This window comes from Oncorhynchus nerka, linkage group LG15 (genome assembly GCF_034236695.1).
Source record: "Oncorhynchus nerka isolate Pitt River linkage group LG15, Oner_Uvic_2.0, whole genome shotgun sequence".
NCBI lineage: Eukaryota > Metazoa > Chordata > Actinopteri > Salmoniformes > Salmonidae > Oncorhynchus > Oncorhynchus nerka.
In genome coordinates, this window is record NC_088410.1 from 61,724,181 (window position 1) to 61,749,524 (window position 25,344).

The 25,344-nt window shown below is 41.1% G+C and overlaps 2 protein-coding genes across 5 annotated transcripts; both read right to left on the bottom strand.

The window, feature by feature from the left end:
* Nucleotides 1–510: 510 nt before the first annotated feature.
* On the bottom strand, nt 511–11,119 carry LOC115143060 (probable aminopeptidase NPEPL1). Of its 2 annotated transcripts, XM_029683071.2 has the most exons (5): nt 10,928–11,119; nt 9,666–9,704; nt 7,785–7,866; nt 5,196–5,299; nt 511–4,796 (listed from the first exon to the last, which is right to left on the bottom strand). In XM_029683071.2, the coding sequence occupies exons 1-5, from the start codon at nt 11,114–11,116 to the stop codon at nt 4,632–4,634; spliced, it is 579 nt and encodes a 192-aa protein (XP_029538931.1). In that variant the 5' UTR covers nt 11,117–11,119; the 3' UTR covers nt 511–4,631. The 2 variants fall into 2 exon arrangements, with proteins under 2 accessions (XP_029538931.1, XP_029538932.1); XM_029683072.2 differs by lacking the exons at nt 9,666–9,704; nt 10,928–11,119 and adding an exon at nt 9,213–9,538.
* Nucleotides 11,120–11,821: 702 nt separating this feature from the next.
* Nucleotides 11,822–24,721, bottom strand: LOC115143059 (syntaxin-16-like). Of its 3 annotated transcripts, none has more exons than XM_029683068.2 (8): nt 24,231–24,721; nt 16,323–16,430; nt 15,878–16,018; nt 14,588–14,750; nt 14,299–14,387; nt 13,475–13,618; nt 13,196–13,276; nt 11,822–13,068 (listed from the first exon to the last, which is right to left on the bottom strand). In XM_029683068.2, exons 1-8 carry the CDS (start codon nt 24,360–24,362, stop codon nt 12,967–12,969), a joined length of 960 nt encoding a protein of 319 aa, XP_029538928.1. In that variant the 5' UTR covers nt 24,363–24,721; the 3' UTR covers nt 11,822–12,966. The 3 variants fall into 3 exon arrangements, with proteins under 3 accessions (XP_029538928.1, XP_029538930.1, XP_064857848.1); XM_029683070.2 differs by having other exon boundaries at nt 24,282–24,720; XM_065001776.1 differs by lacking the exon at nt 24,231–24,721 and adding an exon at nt 16,568–23,339.
* Between the last annotated feature and the right edge of the window lie 623 nt (nt 24,722–25,344).

Here is a 25,344-nt window from a genome sequence, read left to right on the forward strand (position 1 = left end):
ACCAAACACTGCCCTTGGCTTTAATCATAATCCTTTCAAAAAGTTACATTTTGGGTGGGGGGGTAATATTCCCGAATGGGCATAACATGGGCAGAACCTGCACTTGCAACATCCAGAAAGTGATGCATTGGTATGCTACAATTTGAGGCTCGCCAAAATATGACATTTCCATTTTACAGGCTTGCATGTTTCATTGCAAGTTTCATTCAAGAGAGCTATTGATACAATGTTAACAATTTTACAGGCTTGCCTGCATCAATGTGGCCAGCGATCTAAGGAACTGCATAGAGGTGTCACAACAGACCCTGGTCCGATTCCAGGCTGTATTACAACTGGCGCACAATTGGCCCAGCGTCGTCCGGGTTAGGGTTTGCGTGTGTAGGCTGTCATTGTAAATAAGAATTTGTTCTTAACTGACTTGCCTAGTTAAATAAATAATAATAACCTCTGGCATTCAAATGTTGCTCCATGCAAATGATCCGTGGTGGAAAAAGTACCCAATTGTCTTACTTCAGTAAAAGTCATGATACTTTAATAGAAAATGACTCAAGTAAAAGTAACCCAGTAAAATACTACTAGAGTAAAAGTCTAAGTATTTGGTTTTAAATATACTTAAGTATAAAAAGTAAAAGTATAAATAATTTCAAATGCCTTACATAAAGTAAACCAGACTGCACCATTCTCTTGTTTTTTAGCCAGGGCATACTCCAACACTCAGACATAATTTACAAACGAAGCATGTGTGTTTAGTGAGTCTGCCAGATCAGAGGCAATAGGGAAGACCAGGGATGTTCTCTTGATAAGTGTGTGAAGTGGACCAATTTCCTGTCCTGCTAAGCATTCAAAATGTAATGAGTACTTTTGGGTGTCAGGGAAAATTTATGAAGTAAAAAGTGAATTAATATATTTAATGTAGTGAAGTAAAAGTTGTCAAAAATATAAATAGTAAAGCACAGATACCCCCAAAACAACTTAAGTAGTACTTTAAAATATTTCTACTTAAGAACTTTAAATATATATGGTGTGTTCCTTTGTCTAGGCATTGCTGACAGATCTTACAACACTTGGATAGGTTTTACATGTCAGCTAAACACAATACAGCAATCTGTCAAGTCGATGACAGTCAATGTGCTAGGCAACCATTGGTTGATGCTTTCAACAACTGAGCAGTGGAACACAACCACAGCTTGCTTGCTACTTATAAAAGTATTCCACATTACCAGGCAAGGTTGTCAACTTTTGTATTTCATGCAGCATATAAGATTGCTTAATGTTTAATTCCAAGAAAAGCAGAAGACAAATTTCCACATCATGTGGACTAATATAGTTATAGACCCCCTTCAGCACCCAGCTGTGCCCTGGACCACATATGTGAATTGATCGCCCCCCCATCTATCTTCAGAGTTCGTACTGTTAGGTTACCTAAACTGGGACATGCTTAACACCCCGGCAGTCCTACAATCTAAGCTAGATGCCCTCAATCTCACATAAATTATCAAGGAACCTACCAGGTACAACCCTAAATCCATAACCATGGGCACCCTCTTAGATATCATCCTGACCAACTTGCCCTCTAAATACACCTCTGCTGTCTTCAACCAGGATCTCAGCGATCACTGCCTCATTGTCTGCGTACGTAATGGGTCCGCGGTCAAACGACCATCCCTCATCACTGTCAAACGCTCCCTAAAACACTTCAGCGAGCAGGCCTTTCTAATTGACTTGGCCCGGGTATCGTGGAAGGATTTTGACCTCATCCCGTCAGTAGAGGATGCCTGGTTGCTCTTCACAAGTGCTTTCCTCACCATCTTATATAAGCATGCCCCATTAAAAAAATGTAGAACTAAGAACAGATATAGCCCTTGGTTCACCCCAGACTTGACTTCCCTTGACCAGCACAAAAACATCCTGTGGCGTTCTGCATTAGCATCGAATAGCCCCCCCGATATGCCACTTTCCAGGGAAGAGGAACCAATATACTCAGTCAGTTAGGAAAGCTAAGGCTGGCTTTATCAAACAGAAATTTGCTTCCTGTAACACTAATTCTAAAAAGTTTTGGGACACTAAAGTCCATGGAGAATAAGAGCACCTCCTCCCAGCTGCCCACTGCACTGAGGATAGGAAACACTATCACCAGATAAATCTACAGTAATCGTTCATTTCAATAAGCATTCTTCTTCGGCTGGCCATGCTTTCCACCTGGCTACCCCTACCCCTGCCAACATTTCAGCAACCCCCTGCAGCAAATTGCCCAAGGCCCCCCCGCTTCTCCTTCACCCAAATCCAGACAGCTGATGTTCTGAAAGAGCTGTAAAATCTGGATCCCTAAAAATCAACCGGGCTAGACAATCTGGACCCTCTCTTTTTAAAATTATCAGCCGAAATTGTTGCAACCTCTGTTACTAGCCTATTCAATCTCTCTTTCATATTGTCTGAGATCCCCAAAGATTGGAAAGCTGCCGCGGTCATCCCCCTCTTCAAAGGGGGAGACACTCTAGACCCAAACTGTTGTAGACCTATATCCATCCTTCCCTGCCTTTCTAAGGTCTTCGAAAGCCAAGTTAACAAACAGATCACTGACCATTTCGAATCCCACGTACTTTCTCCACTATGCAATCTGGATTCCAAGCTGGTCATGGGTGCACCTCAGCCATGCTCAAGGTCCTAAACGATATCATAACCGCCATCGATAAAAGACAGTACTGCGCAGCTGTATTCATCGACCTGACCAAAGCTTTCGACTCTGTCAATCACCTCATTCTTATTGGCAGACTCAATAGCCTTGGCTTCTCAAATGACTGCCTCACCTGGTTCACCAACGACTTCTCAGATAGAGTTCAATGTGTCAAATCGGAGGGCCTGTTGTCTGGACCTCTGGCAGTCTCTATGGGGGTGCCACAGGGTTCAATTCTGGGGCCGACTCTTTTCTCTGTGTATATCAATGACGTCGCTCTTGCTGCTGGTGATTCTCTGATCCACCTCTACGCAGACGACACCATTCTGTATACATATGTATGTATATATATATGTATATTTCTGTATACATCTGGCTCTTCTTTCGACACTGTGCTAACAAACCTCCAAACGAGCTTCAACGCCATACAACACTCCTTCCATGGCCTCCAACTGCTTTTAAATGCTAGTAAAACTAAGTGCATGCTCTTCAACCGATTGCTGCCGGCAGCCTCCCACCCAACTATCATCACTACTCTGGACGGTTCTGACCTAGAATATGTGGACAACTACAAATACCTAGGTGTCTGGTTAGACTGTACTCTCCTTCCAGACTCACATTAAGCATCTCCAATCTAAAAATTAAATCTAGGATCTGCTTCCTATTTCGCAACAAAGCCTCTCATGCTGCCAAACATACCCTCGTAAAACTGACTATCCTACCGATCCTCGATTTCTGCGATGTCATTTACAAAATAGCCACCAACAAACTGGATGTAGTCTATTACAGTGCCATCCGTTTTGTCACCAAAGCCCCATATACTACCCCCCATTGCGACCTGTATGCTCTCGTTAGCTGACCCTCGCTGCATACTCGTCACCAAACCCACTGGCTCCAGGTCATCTAGAAGTCTTTGCTAGGTAAAGCCAAGCCTTATCTCAGCTCACTGATCACCATAGCAACACCCACCCATAGCAAGCGCTCCAGCAGGTATATTTCACTGGTCATCCCCAAAGCCAACACTTCCTTTGGCCACTTTTCCTTCCAGTTCTCTGCTGCCAATGACTGGAACGAATTGCAGAAATCACTGAAGCTGGAGTCTTATATCTCCCTCTATAACTTTAAGCATCAGCTGTCAGATCACTGTACCTGTACACAGCCTATCTGTATATAGCACTCCCAACTACCTCATCCCCATATTATTACTTACCCTCTTGCACCTCAGAATCTCTACTTGCACATCATTAATGATAAAATTTTAATTATTTCACCTCTATGGCCTATTTATTGCCTCCCTCCCTACTCTTCTACATTTGCACACAGTGTATAGATTTTTCATTTTTTTTCCCTATTGTGCTATTGACTGTACGTTTGTTAATGTGCAACTCTGCAGTTGTTTTTGTCACTCTGCTTTGCTTTATCTTGGCCAGGTCGCAGTTGTAAATGAGAACTTGTTCTCAACTGGCCTACCTGGTTAAATAAAGGTGAAAACAAATATATATATATCCTATTCCAAATATTCAGCTTTACTATTCACATGGGTTATTCCCAATGTCCAGAATGAGAAGTTGGCCATCAGTGGCTAGGCTATGGCTAAAAACCAAAGTATGTGTTTGCCTGATACCTAAACAAGCTAATTTGCTCAAGGACATTGAAACAGAAAAATAAACCATCACTTACCACACAGGATCAAATACCTTATTCAGTTACTTAACCATTTAAGGCTGTATTTTGATGTTATTATAGCTATGGTTAATTTTTGAGAATTGACAAAATTAAATGCAACATGAACAAATTTGAGAGAAATTCTAGCCACCTGCTCTTTTTCCCAAAAAATGTCACTCCATTGTGAATGAGTAAAATAAAAATTAAGGATTGGAAATGCTTTCTAGGTGTTCAGTGTATGTCAGTGTAAAGAGTGGAGGTGGGTGGGTCCAGAGGTGTCTGCTTGGAGGTTTTACACCAGTCTCCTCCACTTGCAGTCGAGCTCCATCGGGTCCCTGGATGCGGCATTCATGGTAGCGGCCCCCAGAGGAGACACAAGGTTGAGCATGGGGTCGTCTGAGGCCTGGCCGAACAGAGCCATGAGCAGAGCCACGCCAAAGTCGGTATTGCGCTCCCCCTGCAGAGTGTGAGGGAGGGAAAGAGCGAGAGAGAGGACAGGTTACACCATGACTCAACTATATTTGGGCTCCCAGCCCCCATTCCCTTAGCTCCTACACATTTCTTCACCGATCTATAAGCGCTAGATTGATAAGCTATACATATGAAGATCCTTTGTTTATACAAGTCAGTCAAGATCTGTGAGGGGCTGAAATTAATTTAATATAGCATGTCTAGTTTATACTTTCTAAATATTAATTGAAACTTTAAGGAGCTGTTTCCAGACATTAAGCCTAATGCTGGACTATAAAGCATTTTCAGTGAGGATTCTCCATTGGGTTTGCTTTTTAGTTCATGACTAGGTTTAATCTGTGTCTCGGAAATCACCCCTACTAAACTCAAATATCCAGTCACTTACAGCATGGACAGGGGAGGCTATGTCCACATGGACCCAGACCCCAGGCCAGTCAAAACCCAGGTGAGAGCCGATAGAGGCCGGCACAGGAGCTTGTGGCGTTCTTCCTGTCATTTCACAGACACAGCAAAGACATCCATTTACATTTGAGTAATTTAGCAGACACTCTTATCCAGGAACACAAGGAACACAATTGCTTTTTAAATCGATGGCAATTTAAAGATACCGTGACGAGATCCTGAGGCCCAAAGTCGTGCCATTCATCTGCCGCCATCACCTCATGTTTCAGCATGATAATGTACAGCCCCATGTCGCAAGGATCTGTACATAATTCCTGGAAGCTGATAATTTTCCAGATCCTCCATGGCCTGCATACTCACAAGACATGTGACCAATTGAGCAAGTTTGGGATGCTCTGTATTAATGTGTGACAGAGTGTTCCAGTTCCTACCAAAATCCAGCAACTTCGCACAGCCATTGAAGAGGAGTGGGACAACATTCCACAATCAACAGCTTGATAAACTTTATGCAAAGCAGACTGACTGGTTTTCTGATCCACACCCAAACTTTTTTTTAAAGGTATCTGTGACCAACAGATGCATTTCTGTATTCCCAGTCATGTGAAGTCCATAGATGAAGGCCTAATGAATTTATTTCAATTGACCGATGTCCTTACATGAACTGTAACTCAGTAAAATCTTAGAAATTGTTGTATGTTTCATTTATATTACGTATAGATTTAAACCTTTTCTGGTCAGCAACAAAAATCAGCCCCAATTTAGTGCTGATCAGACCTCAGCGACAAATGTTTCACTTGCAATTAGCTAATTCATTAGCTAGCACAAAAAAGACAATATGGTGCATCATGTGGTGTTTTCAGAATGAAACGAAACAGCACATCATGAGGGTTACCACAGGATGTGGTGTCGTCATCACCAGCACGAGGTGTGTTTTGAGTTAGAAAATGACTGTTCTAAGGAAAATCTCTTTTTGTAGGCCTAACAATTTTGTGTGATTAACACCATCCACTTGTGTGAGACACCCTTGATAAGTTGTTTTGTTTTGTTCCTCAGAGAATGTGGGGAGTTTGTCTTGGGCTAAAGATAAATGTCAGTGAGTGCAAAGATCAATGGAAAGTAAAACTTTTTCATTACTAGTTATTATGTCTGTCACAAGCCCTGTTAACCTTTGCTCTGATTGAAGTGCAGTGAATGTAAAACAGTCCCAACTGGCTTTTATGAGCCCACCATGGTCTTTGGTGACAAAACGGATGGCACTGTGATAGACTGCATCCAGTTTGTTGAGTAGAGTGTGACAAAACTACCCACCATTGCGACCTGTACGCTCTCGTTGGTTGGCCCTCGCTTCATACTCGTCGCCAAATCCACTGGCTACAGGTTATCTACAAGTCTCTGCTAGGTAAAGCCCCGCCTTATCTCAGCTCACTGGTCACCATAGCAGCACCCACTCGTAGCACGCGCTCCAGCAGGTATATCTCACTGGTCACCCCCAAAGCCAATTCCTCCTTTGGTCGTCTTTCCTTCCAGTTCTCTGCTGCCCATGACTGGAACGAATTGCAAAAATCTCTGAAGCTGGAGACTCACATCTCCCTCACTAGCTTTAAGCACCAGCTGTCAGAGCAGCTTACAGATCACTGCACCTGTACATAGCCCATCTGTAAACAGCCCATCTATCTACCTACCTCATCTCCATACTGGTATTTATTTATTTATTTTGCTCCTTTGCACCCCAGTGTCTCTACCTGCACATTCATCTTCTGCCGATCTACCATTCCAGTATTTAATTGCTATATTGTAATTACTTCGCCACCATGGCCTATTTATTTCCTTAACTTACCTCATTTGCACTCACTGTATATAGACTTTTTGTTTTCTTTTGTTCTACTGTATTATTGACTGTATGTTTTGTTTATTCTATGTGTAACCCTGTGTTGTTGTATGTGTCGAATTGCTACGCTTTATCTTGGCCAGGTCGCAGTTGCAAATGAGAACTTGTTCTCAACTAGCCTACCTGCTTAAATAAAGGTGAAATAAAATAAATAAAAAATCCCCAAACCATCACACTACCACCACGCTGACCGTTGGTATGAGGTTCTTACTGTGGAATGTAGTGTTTGGTTTTCACCAAAAATAATGGAACACATGTCATCCAAAAAGTGATACTTTTGAATTATATTCTTATAGGAAATTCTTCCAAGAGTCCTGATGATCATCCAGGTGCTTTTTTGGAAAACATGAGCCAACTTTTTGGATGACAATTATGCAAATACTTTTTCATGGCAATGTACCAAGAAAACTCCATAAGGGAAGTGGAAGAAAGCAATGTGGTCCACACGTGACCTGATACATACAGTACATATTCATGTTGTTGTTTAAACACTTCACAAGAGTACAGCCAGTTTGGAAAAGTATTTTATAACTGGCCCACACATTAGTCTGTGTTATTGCAAGCAAAGAACCCAACAGATTGGAGTTCCAATCCATAGCTAAAATGGCTTCAAATGGAAGCATAACACATAGCCAAGGCTTTGGATGCATGGCCATTATAACAAGCCTTCTCCTGATACAGTACCTCCAAATCCTTTCTGTTTCATTTCCTCTCCAGGAATTATGACAGGAGTAATGCCCAGTTCTGTCCCCACTGCCTCAATCTCCTGAAGACAAAAAGACATACCCAGTCAAATAGAGTATATTTGGTTTAAAATAAGTTGTTAGTTAGAGTTAGACTCCAAAGTCAGCTGGTTGGACCAAACATTAATTCATGTCACGAGGAGTAATAGCTAGGTTAGTCGTTGCCTGGGGTCCAGGTGGTGAATATCTAAATACACCATCTGGAACATGATAGTGTTTGTTCCTCTCAGATTTTCTACAAGCCAGAATGTTGAATACAATTATTTTAACTTACTCTGCGCTGTTGGTCCTTCAGTTGCTTGAAATTTGAGATACAATATCACAGGAAAGTATTGTTTAACCAACCTTTTAAAGCATCGGTACTGAAGTTAACATTTCTATCATCTGGCACACATGTAAAAGCATATAAACACCTGCAGTATACATGGTTCACGTGTGTCTGTCTTGTGCACGTACCTTCGGTGATGAACAAAAGAAAAACAATTGCGGCCAGCAATTGTGAAGTCAATCAGAAAAATGAATCAAGTCAGTAAAAAGAGTTGTAAAATAACGAATTGTTCACAAATTGAACATCACTAATCTTGATTGCCACACACATAGACCTGTGTTTTGAAGTCGGTTTAATAATAACGTTACTTTCCTGTGGATAGTTTGTCAAAAATTGACCAACAGAGGGACCAGCACCACGGACAATCGGCAGAGTAAGTTTAAATAATATTGTATTCAATATTCGTGACAAACAAGGGACATTTAGAATGTTTATATGTAAATGTGCAGAGCCTTGTCTACATAATGTGAAGACATCGCCACATTTCGTGACTAGGTTAGTCGGGGACATGCGACTTGGCACATGAACATGTTTAGAAGGTTGGAACATGCTAGCTAGCTAATACAGCAAGACTGACTTTCCCTCAGGCCGGCTTCCTCTAGTAAAATGGGGGAAAAGTTTAATATTACATTTTAAATTTTTTTAAGAATAGAGGCCAATTTATTTTGTCAGGGATCAAGAAATTAGTCAATATGGTTGGTTGGAGAATAGAGATGGCATGTTACAAACTAACAGTGGTTTTGACCAGTGACGGCAGGTGAGAAACATTTTTTTCATGAGCATGGCCTTATTTATATTAGGTCTACAGCAAATATTGGATGACTGTCATTCATATTCCATTCACCCAGTTCAATGTACCATCGACAAGATTTAGGCTATTACATGATAGGCTACCCGAATTTGCCCTATAAACATCACGAGGTTGCTACAACCTATCCTACAAATTAAAGTTTATAACGTAGGTGTACAGGTCAAGAGACAAGTTGGAGGAATAAAGGTGACAGACAGTGATACATTCAATACCACCTTACACACTCTTACCTGCATCTAGCTTATCTGGACTGCAATAATTTCATTCCGTTTGCTTCCATTTAAGAAAAGTTTGGCAATAGAATCAGCGGAATGAATACACCCCTGATCCCCGCACACACAGTTCACTTTCATAGCAGCCATATACAGCATCATCACTTTGCTTGTTGTATAAATTCCTTCTTGCATCAAGGCACTCTCCGCCTTTTAGCTTTTCCCTTCGCTTGTGGACTTCAGTGCACAACACAAGCGGTTTGTGACCAGGCGCAAAAAACTCTCCAAGCCTAACCTTCATATCATAACCGCTACACAGCCTACATCATTGTCAACATATTAACGTTGTCAACAAACTAGAACTAACACGTTACTAAACGCACAATCCAATCCATGTATGCAATCACACAGTACAGCAAGCAGTTTAGCAGTTGTCCCGGTGGCAATACATTTATAAAACCGAAAGCTTACCTTGACTAGGAAGAGTTGCAGTGTTGGATAGATAGCCAGCTAGTTAAAAAGAAAAAAAAGCCTACTCAACAACCTGACTCTCTGTTTGAGTCATGTTGTTGAGTAGGCTAAATTAGCTAAGTAAGTGAAAGGTAAACTAAGAAAATATTTACGACATATAGCTAGCTCCATCACTCTGCTGCATCTCCTTAATTAAAAAAAAAGGTCTTTATGCACTGCAGTGGTAGTTGGTTGTAGCTTTTTATTTTTTATATATTTGTTTACCTTTATTTAACTAGGCAAGTCAGTTAAGAACAAATTCTTATTTTCAATGACGGGCTAGGAACAGTGGGTTAACTGCCTGTTCAGGGGCAGAACGACCGATTTGTACCTTGTCAGCTCAGGGATTTAAACTTGCAACCTTTCAGTTACTAGTCCAACTCTCTAACCACTAGGCTACCCTGCCGCCCCATGCTTATGCTTTCAGTACTAGATTTATTCTCTGATCATTTGATTGGGTGGACAAGATGTTAGTTCATACTGCAAGAGCTCTGATAGGTTGGAGGGCGTCTTTCCGGAAGTGGTCGTAATTACTGTGTAAGTCTATGGAAGGGGGTGAGAACCATGAGCCTCCTAGGTTTTGTATTGAAGTCAATGTACCCAGAGGACAGAAAATAGCTGTCCTCCGGTTTATACCATGGTGCTACCCTAGATGATGCTGTTGAGGTTACTGTAGACCATTGCAAAACAGTGTTTTAATCAGTTATTTGGAGACATTAATATATTATAGTTATATCTAAAAATGATAACTTTCTAAATGTTTCACAATTTTTATTAAAATTCACTGAGTTGGATGGTCCTCCCCTTCCTCTGAGGAGCTTCCACTGGTTTTGACCAGAATGCTTCTTTCCAACGCTCTACATTCATTTTGCATAAAGTAGAGCAGAGTTCCGCTTTTGCTACCGCTCTGCTTGCAGGGTACTAATGCTCATTTTCTCATCGCGTGCCCTCCTTGAAAATGAATGGGAGCAGAACTTCTGCCGAATTCGTTGTCGGTGAAAACCCACTTTTCTAGCATGACTTGATTTGTGGTAGCTAAGCTAGTTTGCGAGCTATCTAACCATTTAACTATTTCACAAAATACCGAGCGTAAAAGTAAGCATTGTCATAGTATAATTACTAGGTAGAAAAAAAGTTACTGATACAGGTTAGCCAGCTAGCTTTGGTGAGTGCTTATCGGAGAACTCCAGCGCCGCTCAGTTCAGCTTTTTTTATTTCCTCACCTTTACGCTGACACATCGCTGCAATTTCCCCATGACTTGGGTCCAGGTTGCTTGCTTCAGGTTATTCAGTTGACCGGGCGATTTTGGGGCTCCGAGTCTCCGGCAGAAACCTTGAATTCGAACACCACATTCGCCACCTTTGGACAAAGCGACGGATTGATGCACTTTATCGTACATCCTGCTTTTCATAGAGAAGTGTCACAGCTGAGGTTGAATTAGATGCCTTTTCCATATTTTTGTATAGTAACGTTAGTCTTTCCATTTAATATTTTCCACTTTGATTTTACGGGGGAAATTACCAAAACGTACTGATTTAAGAAATCTATTTCACACACTAACCCTCCTTTTGCAAAGTTTTCTTGGATCTCTGAAACTGCTGCTACAAACCTAATGCAATGCATCACTTTTTTTTTACTGCTAATATCCACAATCGTTAAAAAAAACAAGCTAATATACCAAGGACATAGCAGGCTTTTTTCCACACAACACGAGCAATGCTGATTTGCCATTGAAGTGTGTCTGTATAACCAAAGATTATGTAAGGAATAATCAACGGAGGGGCTTATGAGTTCTATGGGGAATAATAAACGACGTGCAACTGCCCTTTTAACGTAGTTGCATTATTTTACAGAGAACGCATAGAGCCCGTAGATGATTCTCTTTCATACCATGGCTATAATTTAACATTAGCCACTAGACTTGTGTTTACTAGATGGCGACAGTAGTTGCCGTGTTTTCCAAACAGACTTGCTAACCAAACCATCAGTCCTAGCTTGCTATTATGTAAATCGAATTCAACAATCAATACTGTTTTAAATTAGACTTTTGCTTTCAAAAGCTGCTCAAAGTAAAACATTTTCCCCCCAAAAGTAAAATGCTTCATAAGAAACAGAGTAGTGTGAGAAAAAGGTACTCAATTTTTAATTGATTTTGCAGTGGAATGGGCAAAGTCATTTCTGAGATCAAGGCTTGATCACAATTTTCATCCCCATACTTTAGGCCAAAGACACAATGTAGGCTACTCAATACATCTTTGTCATATTAGACAAAAAACGTTGAACTTTTATACAATTTAAATTCAAAATAAATAATTATAATTTCATATTATACAGGAGACCTTCACAGCCATGAAACCAAACCCATCAGTCTTTCGATATGTGCAAACTGTGAGGGATAAAAGACAAGAACAAACTGAACTGATGTGTTAGCGATATCGGACAATAAAGGTCATGAAACAAAAGAAAGCAGTCATCAAGTGATCTAAATGTGCAAATTCATTAAAGACACTACTCTTGGTAGAGACATGATGGTCAACTACAGCTCTTAAACCAAAAGGTTGTTTTTGGTATTCAATGAATCAGCTATTGTAGTTTTTCAGCCACTGAGATGCAAACCTTGTCATTTCTCCCTCTAAAAAAGTAACCATGATAAAGTGAAAAATCAAATGCAAAAATGACCAGGGTCGTGTAGAATCGCCACGAGACACAAATGTTCCTTGTTCATAGACATTCAATATTCATCTAGTTGACTAGTTGAGTTGTCAGGATTCTTCTCTTGAAAACAGACATTGGAGGGCAGGGCTTACAGCTATAGCTTACAATAAAACTGGACATATGATGCTTACGCTCACACAAGCAAACCACTTATTTGCTTGAAAAACAAGCAAAATGTGTGGCCATGACAATTAATCAGTAGTCTTCCACAAGGGAATTTAAGGAGTGTTTTTTTCTGTGTTTGTTTGCAGCAGGAACCATAACAGATGGAGGGTACGGTCATGTTTAAGAGGGTATTGGGGCGGACAGTGGCCATGTGTGCAGGCCAGTTGAAAAGTGAAATAGGAACTCTCCCTGGCTGTCCTCTCTTAGGGATCATGCATTCAATACATCTTCATGAGCCATACAGAGAGAGATTCGGGAAGGGTGATTGGAAAGTTGGACAGATTGTACTTTAAACGATACTGACAGACACCCCTCACACAAGCACACATAGATGCACACCAAACATTCACACAGACATACCAAAAGCAAAGGAATGCATCACTAGAACTTGGTCCCAAATAGAATAAGTATTAGAACAACAACTATAACAGTAAGAATTAAAATAACCAGCATCTTTCGGTTTTTCTTCTGATACTGTTCAGCCTGCAAGAAAACAAAGAGAGAAAATGTTTTAACTAAGTTTGTTGGCAAGATAACATCGTTCCCTTTTTTGTGGACATAATCAACAATTGGGCTGAAACATCAACAATTCTTAACATTGTGTCCTCACCTTTTGTAACTGTTTTAACCCCTCATCTGTTTTGACACACGATTGCTCCACATTAAAGTCAATTCTGTCAAGTACTGTGCCCTGATATTGGAGAAAGAAAATCAGGTTGAAGACAAAGTTATATATATTTTTTATTAGTTTGATAGTGATGTAAATCAGATATTATTCATATTACTGTTGAGTCTAATTAAATGATGGATAAATGGACTGTAAATCTTCAACTTTATTTCCATATAATTGTCGTGTTTCCAAACACTGAAAATGTTTTCCCTCACAGACCTGTTCCACCACCATTCCTGCCAGGTCTCGGAAAATCTCATTCAGGTCGGTGATGGACTGGACTATCTGTCGGACCTCTCTCTCACGTTCCTCCACCATCACTGTGTTCTGCTCTACCAGGACCAGCTGGTCATCTGTAAACCCCTGGGTGAGATCAGAGATATGGGCTCAGCGAGATATAACTTTGTCTGCATCCCAAAATGGTGCCATATTCCCTTTATAGTGAACTACTTTTTTTCTCTTTTCCTTTTTGTGGTATCCAATTGTTAGTAGTTACTATCTTGTCTCATCGCTACAACTCCCGTACGGCTTGGGAGAGACGAAGGTCGAAAGCCATGCGTCCTCCGAAACACAATCCAACCAAGCCGCACTGCTTCTTAACACAGCGCGCATCCAACCCGGAAGCCAGCCGCACCAATGTGTCGGAGGAAACACCGTGCACCTGGCCACTTGGTTAGCGTGCACTGCGCCCGGCCCGCCACAGGAGTCGCTAGTGCGCGATGAGACAAGGATATCTCTAGTGTAAATAATAGTGTGATATTTATAATGGAAAGTATGTCAACATTTTGGTGGCTATCCAAATAAATCATGTGGTATCAGATGAGTATTGTTAAAATTGAAAGGTGTTACATTGCGATAAAGCACAACACCCATTGATTTTCATTAGGCTTCAAGTCAACCTATTGGAACTCACATTCTTGTTACATTTGTCTATGCATTACTATATTAATTTAACCAGGATATTATATTTTTCCTGAGAGATATGCATGAACACCTATGCTGATCAGGTAAATGTCAAAATACACTGTCAGTTCCAAGCTCACCATTTCATATAGTGCCAGGTCTTCATCCTCCTCCATTAGAGGACCAGAGTCAAAAAAGTGTTTGGATCTCTCCTCACGATTCTTCATGCCTGTAACAGAAAGCATCAACATTATGACAATAAAAGAGACATATTATATGAGGGTGGACGTGAAAACAAAGATAAATGTAGAGAGTGTTTGTGTAAGGAGAGAGAGAAGTGAGGGATGGAAGACTTGAAACTAATAGAAAGAAAACAATTCAGAAAAGATAGTTGCGAGGTATAGGAGTAAATACTGAGTGAGTGCTTACGTTTCAGATAGCTGGACTGCGTGTGTCTGAAGTTGGTGGAGAGCTCTTGCAGGCTCCCTGCCAATGAGGACACCACATTTCTCAGCAGCCTCTCCTCCTGCTCTGTGCAGTGGCCACAGCGAGTCTGCAGACCTGTCACTGCACGCTGACACCGGTGGAACATCTACACAGACAAAGGAGAGAGCAATACATCTTTGCCATAAGACAAAAGACCGTTGTACAATTTAAATTCTAAATAAATAATTATCAACACAGACCCAAGAAAATGAGAGCACGGAGAAATGCTCACTGAAAAATATTTTTCTATATAACAAGAATGGCCAATAATTGTTGACATACAGTATTACATCAGAAGGCTCTATTTACCGTAGCCCCTTATAAAAGCCACAAACGTTAACATGTACAAGAAGTCTTAAATATGATCAGATCATACTAACAAATTCATATTCATAACAATAAGTTAGGAACTCATAATTCTCATACTTGAGTAAAAGTAAAGATACCTTAATAGAAAATGACTCAATAAAAGTCACCCAGTAAAATACTACTTGAGTAAAAGTTTACAAGTATTTGGTTTTAAATATACTTGTATCAAAAGTAAATGCAATTGCTAAAATATACTCAATTATCAAGAGTAAAAGTATAAATCATTTCAAAGTCCTTTTATTAAGATAACCAGACAGCACAATTGTTATTATTTTTACGGACAGAGCACACTCAGACATAATTTACAAATTAAGCATTTGTGTTTAGTGAGTCCGCCAGATCAGGGGCAGTAGGTATGACCAAGGATGTTCACTTGATAAGAGTGTGAATTCGACAATTTTCCTGGCCTGCTAACAATTCCAAATGTAAGAAGTTCTTCAGGGAAAATGTATGGGGTAAAAAGTACATTCTTTTCTTTAGGAATGTAGTGGAGTAAAAGTTGTCAAAAATATAAATACTGTAGTAAAGTGAAGTACAGATTTTGTACAGTATTTGTACTCAAGTACTTTACACCACTGCATAGGCATTGGCTTTTCCAGAAGGCCACTTATGAGGTGTGTCACCTTTTGCCTCAGCAGGTTTCCTATGTAGTAATAATAAATGTGACTTCTCTTTAAAGTTCTTTCAATGTGGTTTCTTTCAAATGGGGTTTATTGTATAGAATGTGGTTTCTTTCAATGGGGTTTCTTGTTTTCCTCAGTGGGTTTCCTATGTAATAACAGTTATAATTGTAGTAGTGACCTCTCTTCAAAGTTCTTTCAATGGGGTTACTTGTATAGACTCCCATCTCTGTCACTGACCTACCTGTGTGATCTCCTGAGTGGTGATCTCTATGGCATGCTCCTCTTCACTGCTGTCATCGAGGGTAGGGCGGTTCATGTGCTTGTCATGGAGGGCGGCCAGCTCCTTCATTTTCTGCCGGACCCGTGTGATTTCATACTGAATCTGATAGCCCACACAACCACAGGATTTACACATGAGAGGTACGAGAAAACTAGACACCAAAAGATCCAAAGTTCCAAATAAGAAATCTATTTTAAAGAAAGACGAGTGAGATTGGATTTAGGAATTTTATATAGACTAATACATATTAGGCCTACATTTTCTAAAGTATCTAGCTTAATAGTTTCATTGTTTGTGATGGTGAAATTAAGCATTTGAAGTCTGCTGCTTTGAGAAGAGACTAGTAATAAACATAATAATAAACTTTTCATACTGAAGTAGTTAAGAGCATGTAATTGTTTCTTACCTCAACGACCCCATCTACCCACTTGGGCGGCAGTCTCTTGGTGACTCCGACGGCAGCTTCTGGGTCCAGACTGATCCCTGAGACCAAGGCCATGCGGTCATCAGCCAACTGACAGTAAAACCATACACATTACACAGTTATCACTACCCATTTGAAACATTGTTTGCAGACTTTCCAACCAATACAAAGCATGGTTTATTATTTTTTCTGTGTGACAGTTTGGATACGAGGAAATTAGACAGTACCTCATCAAGCTCCTAATGTGATTGGCAGACCCCAGCGAAGTCCCATCCAATGAGGAGAGAGGAAGAGGTGAGATGAAATAAGACAGCAGTGATAGTGAGACCCAGACAAAAAGCAGTGATCAGCTTCACACAGAGACATTTTGCATGCACTCACAGACACTGTTTAAAGAGGGATCATACACTTTGCAAAATGTCTCATTTTGAGTCACCAGATTGTCTGGAAAAAAAGTCTAATGAATTTTATGTCAATCAATTGAGGTTCTTCAAACCTGTGAAATCCCCCTTTAAAATGTATCTGAGAAATCTATAAAAATTGTGAGGAACAAATCATTGGATATGCAATAAAAAATATAAAAAATTCCTGTGATATATTAATATATATATACACACAAACACGGTCGGAATAATACTGTGAAATTGTAAAAAATTATGAAAATGCCCTTTTAGTGTAAGAGCTGTTTGAAAAGACCGCCTGGAATGTCAGCCTGTTTTGAAGGGATGGAGCTTTGACCTGCCTGGGGACATCACACCAATAATGTTTGTAGCATGTATTGTGCTGCTACGAAGTTGTGTTGCTGCCATGTGTTTCTACCATGCTGTGTTTTCATGTGTTGCTGTCATGCTATGTTGCGGTCTTAGGTCTCTCTTTATGAAATGTTTTGGTGTCTCGTTGTGATGTGTATTTTCTTTAGTCTGCCGACTAAAACATCCAGAGCTTCCCGAAGACTGTGCATGTGCAGATCACGTTCTGCGTATGTGCACACTCAGTAGCCAGGTTATTAGGTACACTAGTACCGGGCCAGAACCACCTTTGCCTCCAGAACAGCTTGAATTCTCCGGGCAATGAAGCATTGCTCAATTGGTATCAAGGGACCTAACGTGTGCCAGGAAAACATTCCCCACACCATTACACCACTGCCACCAGCCTGTACTGTTGACACCAGGCAGGGTGGGGCCATGGACTCTTGCCGCTTATGCCAAATCCTGACTGACACCAACATGATGCAACAGAAACTGGGATTCGTCAAACTAGGCAATATTTTTCCACTCCTCAATTGTCAGGTATTGGTGACTGCGTGCCCACTGGAGCCGCTTCTTGTTTTTTAGCTGATAGGAGTCGAACCCGGTGTGGTCGTCTGCTGCAATAGTCCATTCGTGACAAGGGCCGACGAGATATGGGTTCTGGGGTGTGGAGGCTGTGCTTTGGCAAAGTGGGTGGGGTTATATCCTTCCTGTTTGGCCCTGTCCGGGGGTGTCCTCGGATGGGGCCACAGTGTCTCCTGACCCCTCCTGTCTAAGCCTCCGGTATTTATGCTGCAGTAGTTTGTGTCTGGGGGCTAGGGTCAGTTTGTTATATCTGGAGTACTTCTCCTGTCCTATTCGGTGTCCTGTGTGAATTTAAGTGTGCGTTCTCTAATTCTCTCCTTCTCTCTTTCTTTCTCTCTCTCGGAGGACCATGCCCCAGGACTACCTGACATGATGACTCCTTGCTGTCCCCAGTCCACCTGGCCGTGCTGCTGCTCCAGTTTCAACTGTTCTGCCTTGTTATTATTCGACCATGCTGGTCATTTATGAACATTTGAACATCTTGGCCATGTTCTGTTATAATCTCCACCCGGCACAGCCAGAAGAGGACTGGCCACCCCACATAGCCTGGTTCCTCTCTAGGTTTCTTCCTAGGTTTTGGCCTTTCTAGGGAGTTTTTCCTAGCCACCGTGCTTCTACACCTGCATTGCTTGCTGTTTGGGGGTTTAGGCTGGGTTTCTGTACAGCACTTTGAGATATCAGCTGATGTACGAAGGGCTATATAAATAAATTTGATTTGAACACCACCATTGTACTGCGCCGTTATTTGCCTGTTTGTGGTCTGCCTTTTAGCTTGCACGATTCTTGCCATTGTCCTACGACCTCTCATCAACGAGCTGTTTTCATCCACAGGACTACCACTGACTGGATGTTTGTCGCACCATTCTCTGTAAACCCGAGACACTGTCGTGCATGAAAAGCCCAGTTCCTGAGATACTGGGACTGGCGCGCCTGGCACCGACGTTCATACCATGCTCAAAATCACTTAGATCACTTGTTTTGCCCATTCTAACACTCAATCGAACAGTAAATGACTGCCTTGATGCCCGCTTTATATAGCAAGCCACGACCACGAGACTCACTTTCTGTAGGAGTAAACCATTTTCGTGAACAGGGTGCTGTACCTAATAAATTCTCTACACGCAGAGAACAGGCTACTCAGGCGAATGGTGCTTGTTTATTAAAGTTAGATCAAGCTGAATCAATGTCTGCAAGATCTCACAATATTCTACATAACAGAACCAAATATAATAGCACAACGTTACCGTAAGACAAAAACAACACAGCATTTAATTGTGAATGATAATTCTTCAAGTTTTACCCATAGTAACCAACCATCAGATCTCAATCAGTATAATGGGGATTTGAATTTTGTGCCTTGAGTTATATAGTGTTGTTTTGAATGATGTACACTGAGCAAATTTTAGAGAACATGTTGTTAAACTGTAGCATAGCCTACCTGTGTATTTTGCCTAGAGACGCACATGGTTGAGTTTTGGCCTCATGAGAAAAAACAATTGTGTTTTTGTCTTACAGTAACATGACATTGTGCCGTTACATTTTGGTTCTGTTATATGATCTTGCAGACATTGAGTGAGCTTGATCTAACTTCCCCCTAGTAGCCTGTTCTCCGCACAGGGGTGCGTTCGAGCGGATCACTTTTGTCAAGGCGTTGACCAACGTTGGTCTCCGCCTTTCAAAGTGTGTTGCGTTATGGGTATAAAAAAATGTTGCCACTACATGTCGACTGCATGAACTACACAAAAATCATGTGATCAAAAGTCATGCTGTTTTTGATGAAGTCAGATTCAAGTCGCTGCAGTGTCTCCTCGCCAACTGCACCATGCAGCCATCACTTGCATTGTGGGAGGCACTATTTGTCAACCAATCATTTGGGGTGTTTTTGTTTGACCCACGAGAACGTGGCCAAAGATATGACTGAAACAGGAACCAACTTTTCCTCGATACTAAAGCTACAGGGGATACAAATGAAAGTGATATTTGAGACCTCTTTAACCAATTAATTGTACACGTTAGGTTTTCAGTTTGTGATATGGGGGTATAGAATAGTGTATTTGGACATTTATAAAGAAAAACTTGTATAAACAATGTTGATCTGAGCCTTGCTGTTGAAAAACCACTATAGTGTCCGACTTTCGGCTGTCGCAGATTCATATCCCCTGACTGCACTTGCCGACAGTTGGATCTACAGCCACTCTGAATTAGTTACAGGGATACTTCAGGATTTTGGCAATGAAGCCATTTATCTACTTCCCCTGAGTCAGATGAAATCATAGATACCATGTCTCTGCATCCAGTATGAAGGAAGTTAGAGGTAGTTTCGCAAACCAATGCTAACTAGCATTAGAGCAATGACTGAATGTCTATGGTATCTACTACTGTAGCATGCTAGCAGTTATCATAGACTTCTAATCATTGCGCTAACTCTAGTTAGCAACTTCCTTCAAACTGCACGCAGAGACTTACAAATGGTATCCACGAGTTAATCTAGGTAAGTAGATGCCAATAACAGCTAGTTTGTAGTTTTCCCCCTCCCCACTCAGACCACTCCCAGACAGTTCTAGAAAAAATCTTGCTTGAGAAATGGTTTGAGTTTGTTTTCAATTTAAATTGTAAAAAAATAATCACTGTAAGGTACTTAATTGTTACCCATAAATTATTTGAGATAAAAATAGCTGCATTGGACATTGAACTCCCTGAGATCAATTAAAAAATGGCGACCATAATAGTAAGGCACAACGGAGGGTAGTGCGTACAGCCCAGTACATCACTGGGGCCAAGCTTCCTGCCATCCAGGACCTATATACTAGGTGACGTCAGAGGAAGGCCCAAAAGAAAAGTCAAAAACTCCAGTCACCCAAGTCATAGAATGTTCTCTCTGCAACCGCAAAGGAAGCAGTACTGGAGTGCCAAGTCTAGGTCCAAAAGGCTCCTTAACAGCTTCTACCCCCAAGCCATAAGACTGCCGAACAACTCATCAAATGGACATCCCCCCTCCTTTGTTTTTACACTGCTGCTACTCGCTGTTTATTAACTATGTATAGTCACTTTACCCTTACATACATGAACAAATGACTGACTAACCTGTACCCGCGCACATCGACTCAGTACTGGTACCTCCTGTATATAGCCTCGTTATTGTTATTTATTGTGTTACTTTTAATTTTAGTTTATTTTTTACTTTTGTTTATTTAGTAAATATTTTCTTAACTCTTTCTTGAACTGCATGGTTGGTTAAGGGCTAAGGGTTAAGGGTTAAGTAAGCATTTCACGGTAAGGTCTACCTACACCTGTTGTATTCGGCGCATGTAGGCTCCAGAGTGGCGTAGCGGTCGAAGGCACTGCATCTCAGTGCTAGAGGCGTCACTACAGACCCTGGTTCGATCCCAGGCCATGATCAGGAGTCCCATAGGGCGGTGCACAATTGGCCCAGCGTCGTCTGGGTTAGGGGAGGGTTTGGCCGGGGTAGTCCGTCATTCTAAAATAAGCATTTATTCTTAACTGACTTGCCTAGTTACATTAAGGTTAAATAAAATAAATGTGACAAATACAATTTGATTAGTAGCAACCTATTGAGGTAAAGACGCTCATCTTCAAGAGCTAGGCCTACATACAGTGGGTCAGTGAAGTGTGTCATGAGTGTGTGTGAAGGCAAAGATATAGGGCTAGCCTATGTCCCCGATCCCCAAATGATTAGCCTAACCACAGAACCATTTCATATAGGCCCAGAGAAAGGAAAGATGCAGGACAACAATTAGTATTATAAAGAGGATTTTGATATGCAGATCACTCAGCATGAGCATGCAGATTGCAGTACGCCATACAAGAGACACAGTGACAAAAACAAGCACCTCAGAGATATCCATCAGATAAACTCAAAGCCTAGTAACCACCGGATTTGCTCTTTGATCCAAACAAACATTTGATAGTTGGTGCTATCAGTGCCAAAATTGACCTATCCAAGCTACTATCCAAAATCAGGTGAATTTTTCAAAGTCTGGATTGAGATCTACTATGAAGCTGCTTCACACAATAACCGTCCCAGAGTCAAAATCCAATTTGTAAGTCGCTCTGGATAAGAGCGTCTGCTAAATGACTTAAATGTAAATGTAAAACACCTACAAGCCCAGAAGGAGGGTGAATGAGTGAGCGACTGAAAGGGAAAACCACAAACAATATAGAGTTTTGAAACTATACAAAGGAAATTAGGCTACAAGATATTATAGACTTACATAGAAAGTATTTGTAAAAGACCCGGCATCCTGGTCAATAATGAAAAATAAAATATATACAGTACCAGTCAAAAGTTTGAATGAGTAGGTGTGTCCAAGGGTTTGTCTTTATTTTTACATTGTAGAATAATAGACATCAAAACTATTAAATAACACATATGGAATTATGTAGTAACCAAAAAAGTGTTAAACAAATCTAAATATATTTTATATTTGAGATTCTTCAAAGTAGCCACCCTTTGCCTTGATGACAGCTTTGCACACTCTTGGCATTCTCTCAACCAGCTTCACCTGGAATGCTTTTCCAACAGTCTTGAAGGGAGATCCCCACATGTGCTGAGCACTTGTTGGCTGCTTTTCCTTCACTCTGCGGTCCAACTCATCCCAAACCATCTCAATTGGGTTGAGGTCAGGTGATTGTATAGGCCAGATCATCTGATGCAACACTCCATCACTCTCCTTGGTCAAATATCCCTTACACAGCCTGGAGGTGCGTTGGGTCATTGTCCTGTTGAAAAACAAATGATAGTCCCACTAAGTGCAAACCAGATGGGATGGCGTATCGCAGCAGAATGCTGTGGTAGCCATGCTGGTTAAGTGTGCCTTGAATTCTAAATAAATCACAGACAGTGTAACCAGCAAAGCAACCCTACACCATCCCACCTCCTCCTCCATGCTTCACAGTGGGAACTACACATGCGGATATCATCCGTTCACCTATTCTGCGTCTCACAAAGACACGGAGGTTGGAATCCAAAAATCTCAAATTTGGACTCATCAGACCGAAGGACAGATTTTCGCAGGTATAATGCCCATTGCTTGTGTTTCTTGTCCCAAGCAAGTCTCTCCTTTACTGGTGTCCTTTAGTAGTGGTTTCTTTGCAGCAATTCGACCATTATGGCCTGATTCAGTCTCCTCTGAACAGTTGATGTTGAGATGTGTCTGTTACTTGAACTCTGTGAAGCATTTATTTGGGCTGCAATTTCTGAGGCTGGTAACTCTAAACGTATCCTCTGCAGCAGAGGTAACGCTGGGTCTTCCTTTCCTGTGGTGGTCTTCATGAGACCCAGTTTCATCATAGCACTTGATGGTTTTTGTGACTGCACTTGAAGAAATGTTCTTGACAAAGTTCTTGCCATTTTCCGGATTGACTGACCTTCATGTCTTAAACTAATGATTGACCTTCATGTCTTAAACTAATGATGGACTGTCGTTTCTCTTTGCTTATTTGAGCTGTTCTTGCCATACTATGGACTTGGTATTTTACCAAATAGGGCTATCTTCTGTATACCACCCCTACTTTGTCACAACACAACTGATTGGCTCAAACGCATTAAAGGATAGAAAGAAATTCCACAAATCAACTTAACAAAGCACACTTGTTAATCGAAATGCATTCCAGGTGATTTGTTTAACACTTTTTTGGTTACTACATGATTCTACATGTGTTATTTAATAGTTTTGATGTCTTCAATATTATTCTACAATGTAGAAAATAGTACATATAAAGAAAACCCTTGAATGAGTAGGTATCCACACTTTTGACTGGTACTTTATTTCAGTGCAGAATGTATGAAATTAAACAATGACCAACAGTGCAAACTAGGTATTCCAAAAATTCTAGCATACAAATATCTTAGTAACAACCATATTGATCTAAAGAGCATTAAATACGTTTTAAAAGAACAGTTTACCAAGCACAGGATCAACTAAATCTATAACTGAAACAACAGCACCATCTAGCCTAATCGAGAGGTTGAGGCATGCAATTCACTAAGGCAAAAGGGCAAATACAGAACCCACACACTATCAACAAACACCTCATGAAATGTAACATGTATATTGTTACATTTGACCATCTGTATAACAAAAGACAAGCCAAGTCATTCCAGCATGCACTGTTGTTGTGACTTATTAAGTATTGAACATTGCCCCTAAAAATGCATTTCATGTTCTACCTTTATCTTTTACTTAGTTGCTTACTCTGACAAATGCATTCCTTCAATTGACTATCATGGCAAAGGAAAATGCACGCTCTTTGATAATTGGTAGCAAACGGAGCTGGTCAAATATTGTGGCAAGACAGGAAATGCAAGTCGAGGGCATCAGTACTCCAAATGCATACCTCTAACATGACTCGATGCAAATGTACGCATCTAGTTTGACAGCTATACGCAGCCAACATCAGGTTAATGTTGGGTAGATAGCTAACTAGCGAGTGACTAAGGAAGATGTGTAATCAAGTTACGGCTAACATATGAATGTGTTAACTATCATAACACACAAATCAAATGTCAAATCCAGACGATTAACGTTAGACTCACCGCAGCATTGCTACGTGTACTCAGAGTACGACGGGGGTCGTATGTACTCACTTGCTCAGCCAATATCTGCCGATTTTGGATGGCATTGTTCCGCATTAATAAGAAGGCATCGGTCAGGCGCCTAGTCGCCATGATTAATTTACACACGAAGGATGTACAGCTATCAAATAACAACCAGTGGCAACGACGAGAACCTAGCTAGCTAACGTTAACTTACTAGTAAGTTACAATACAAGGAAAGTTAGCTAACGTGAGCTAGCCAGCAAAACAGCAGGCACACTCGCCGACCGGCTAATCGAGGGGTTCTTCCGTTTTCTATCTTCACAATAACATATACTTTGTTATCTGTAGCTTTCACGAAATGCATCAATAAAACCATAAAATACGACCGATACGGTTTGTTTTCAATGTAAAGTGGAAAGGATTAGAGCGGGTCGGTGGTAAAAGAACGGCCTTCTCTAGCTACGTGGAACGGGTGCGTTCGTACATTCACTCAGGCACTCTCGTCCGAGTGTGCTAGAGCGCAGAATAACTGACGAATTTACCAATGTTGAATAGGGCCGCTGTCACTAAATGTCGTCAAAAAAAAAGTAATTAAATTGTTGCCAGTAGCACAGTCACCAACGCTCTGGATAACATGAAAACAACCTAACCAGCTCTGTTAGGGCGGGTAAATGGTCAGAGTGAGGTGTTCGCTCATTTGTGTCTGGAAGAAGCTAGCTAACGTTAATTTGTATGCTTGACGTTAAGTGACCAGAACGCTCGGATCAACCCTACTCCTCGGCCAGAGCGTCCAATGTGCGCTCTGAACACTCCGAGAGCGAAACGCTCAGCGTTTATGAACGGACAACGCTCGGAATATACGAGGGCACTGTGGTACTCCAGATTGAATTTACGAACGCACCCGTAAATACACAGTAAACCCAGAGGCGCAACATCGGAAGTCTTCCGGGAATGCTTGCGAAACAGGCCAAGCAGACCAGGGCGGGGTTTGAGGTTTGAGAAGTCAATGAGAGAAGTGAAAAATGATTCCTTAGTTGTTCTTTTTCTCGAAATCTAAAAGCACAACCTATATTGGAGACAATGTGTTAAGTAGTTGAACATGTTATTACTC

Excerpts from the sequence above, each read along its gene's own strand:
- LOC115143060 (XM_029683071.2), bottom strand. The coding sequence starts at position 11,116 with ATGAAAAGCAGGATGTACGATAAAGTGCATCAATCCGTCGCTTTGTCC. Across the intron at positions 9,705-10,927 it reads AGCGATGTGTCAGCGTAAAG|CTGGCTATCTATCCAACACT; the intron begins GTGAGGAAATAA and ends CTTTTTAACTAG. Across the intron at positions 7,867-9,665 it reads TGCAACTCTTCCTAGTCAAG|GAGATTGAGGCAGTGGGGAC; the intron begins GTAAGCTTTCGG and ends TTTTGTCTTCAG.
- LOC115143059 (XM_029683068.2), bottom strand. The coding sequence starts at position 24,362 with ATGGCGACTAGGCGCCTGACCGATGCCTTCTTATTAATGCGGAACAAT. Across the intron at positions 14,388-14,587 it reads GCAGTCCAGCTATCTGAAAC|GCATGAAGAATCGTGAGGAG; the intron begins GTAAGCACTCAC and ends TTTCTGTTACAG. Across the intron at positions 13,619-14,298 it reads ACCTGGCACTATATGAAATG|GGGTTTACAGATGACCAGCT; the intron begins GTGAGCTTGGAA and ends GATCTCACCCAG.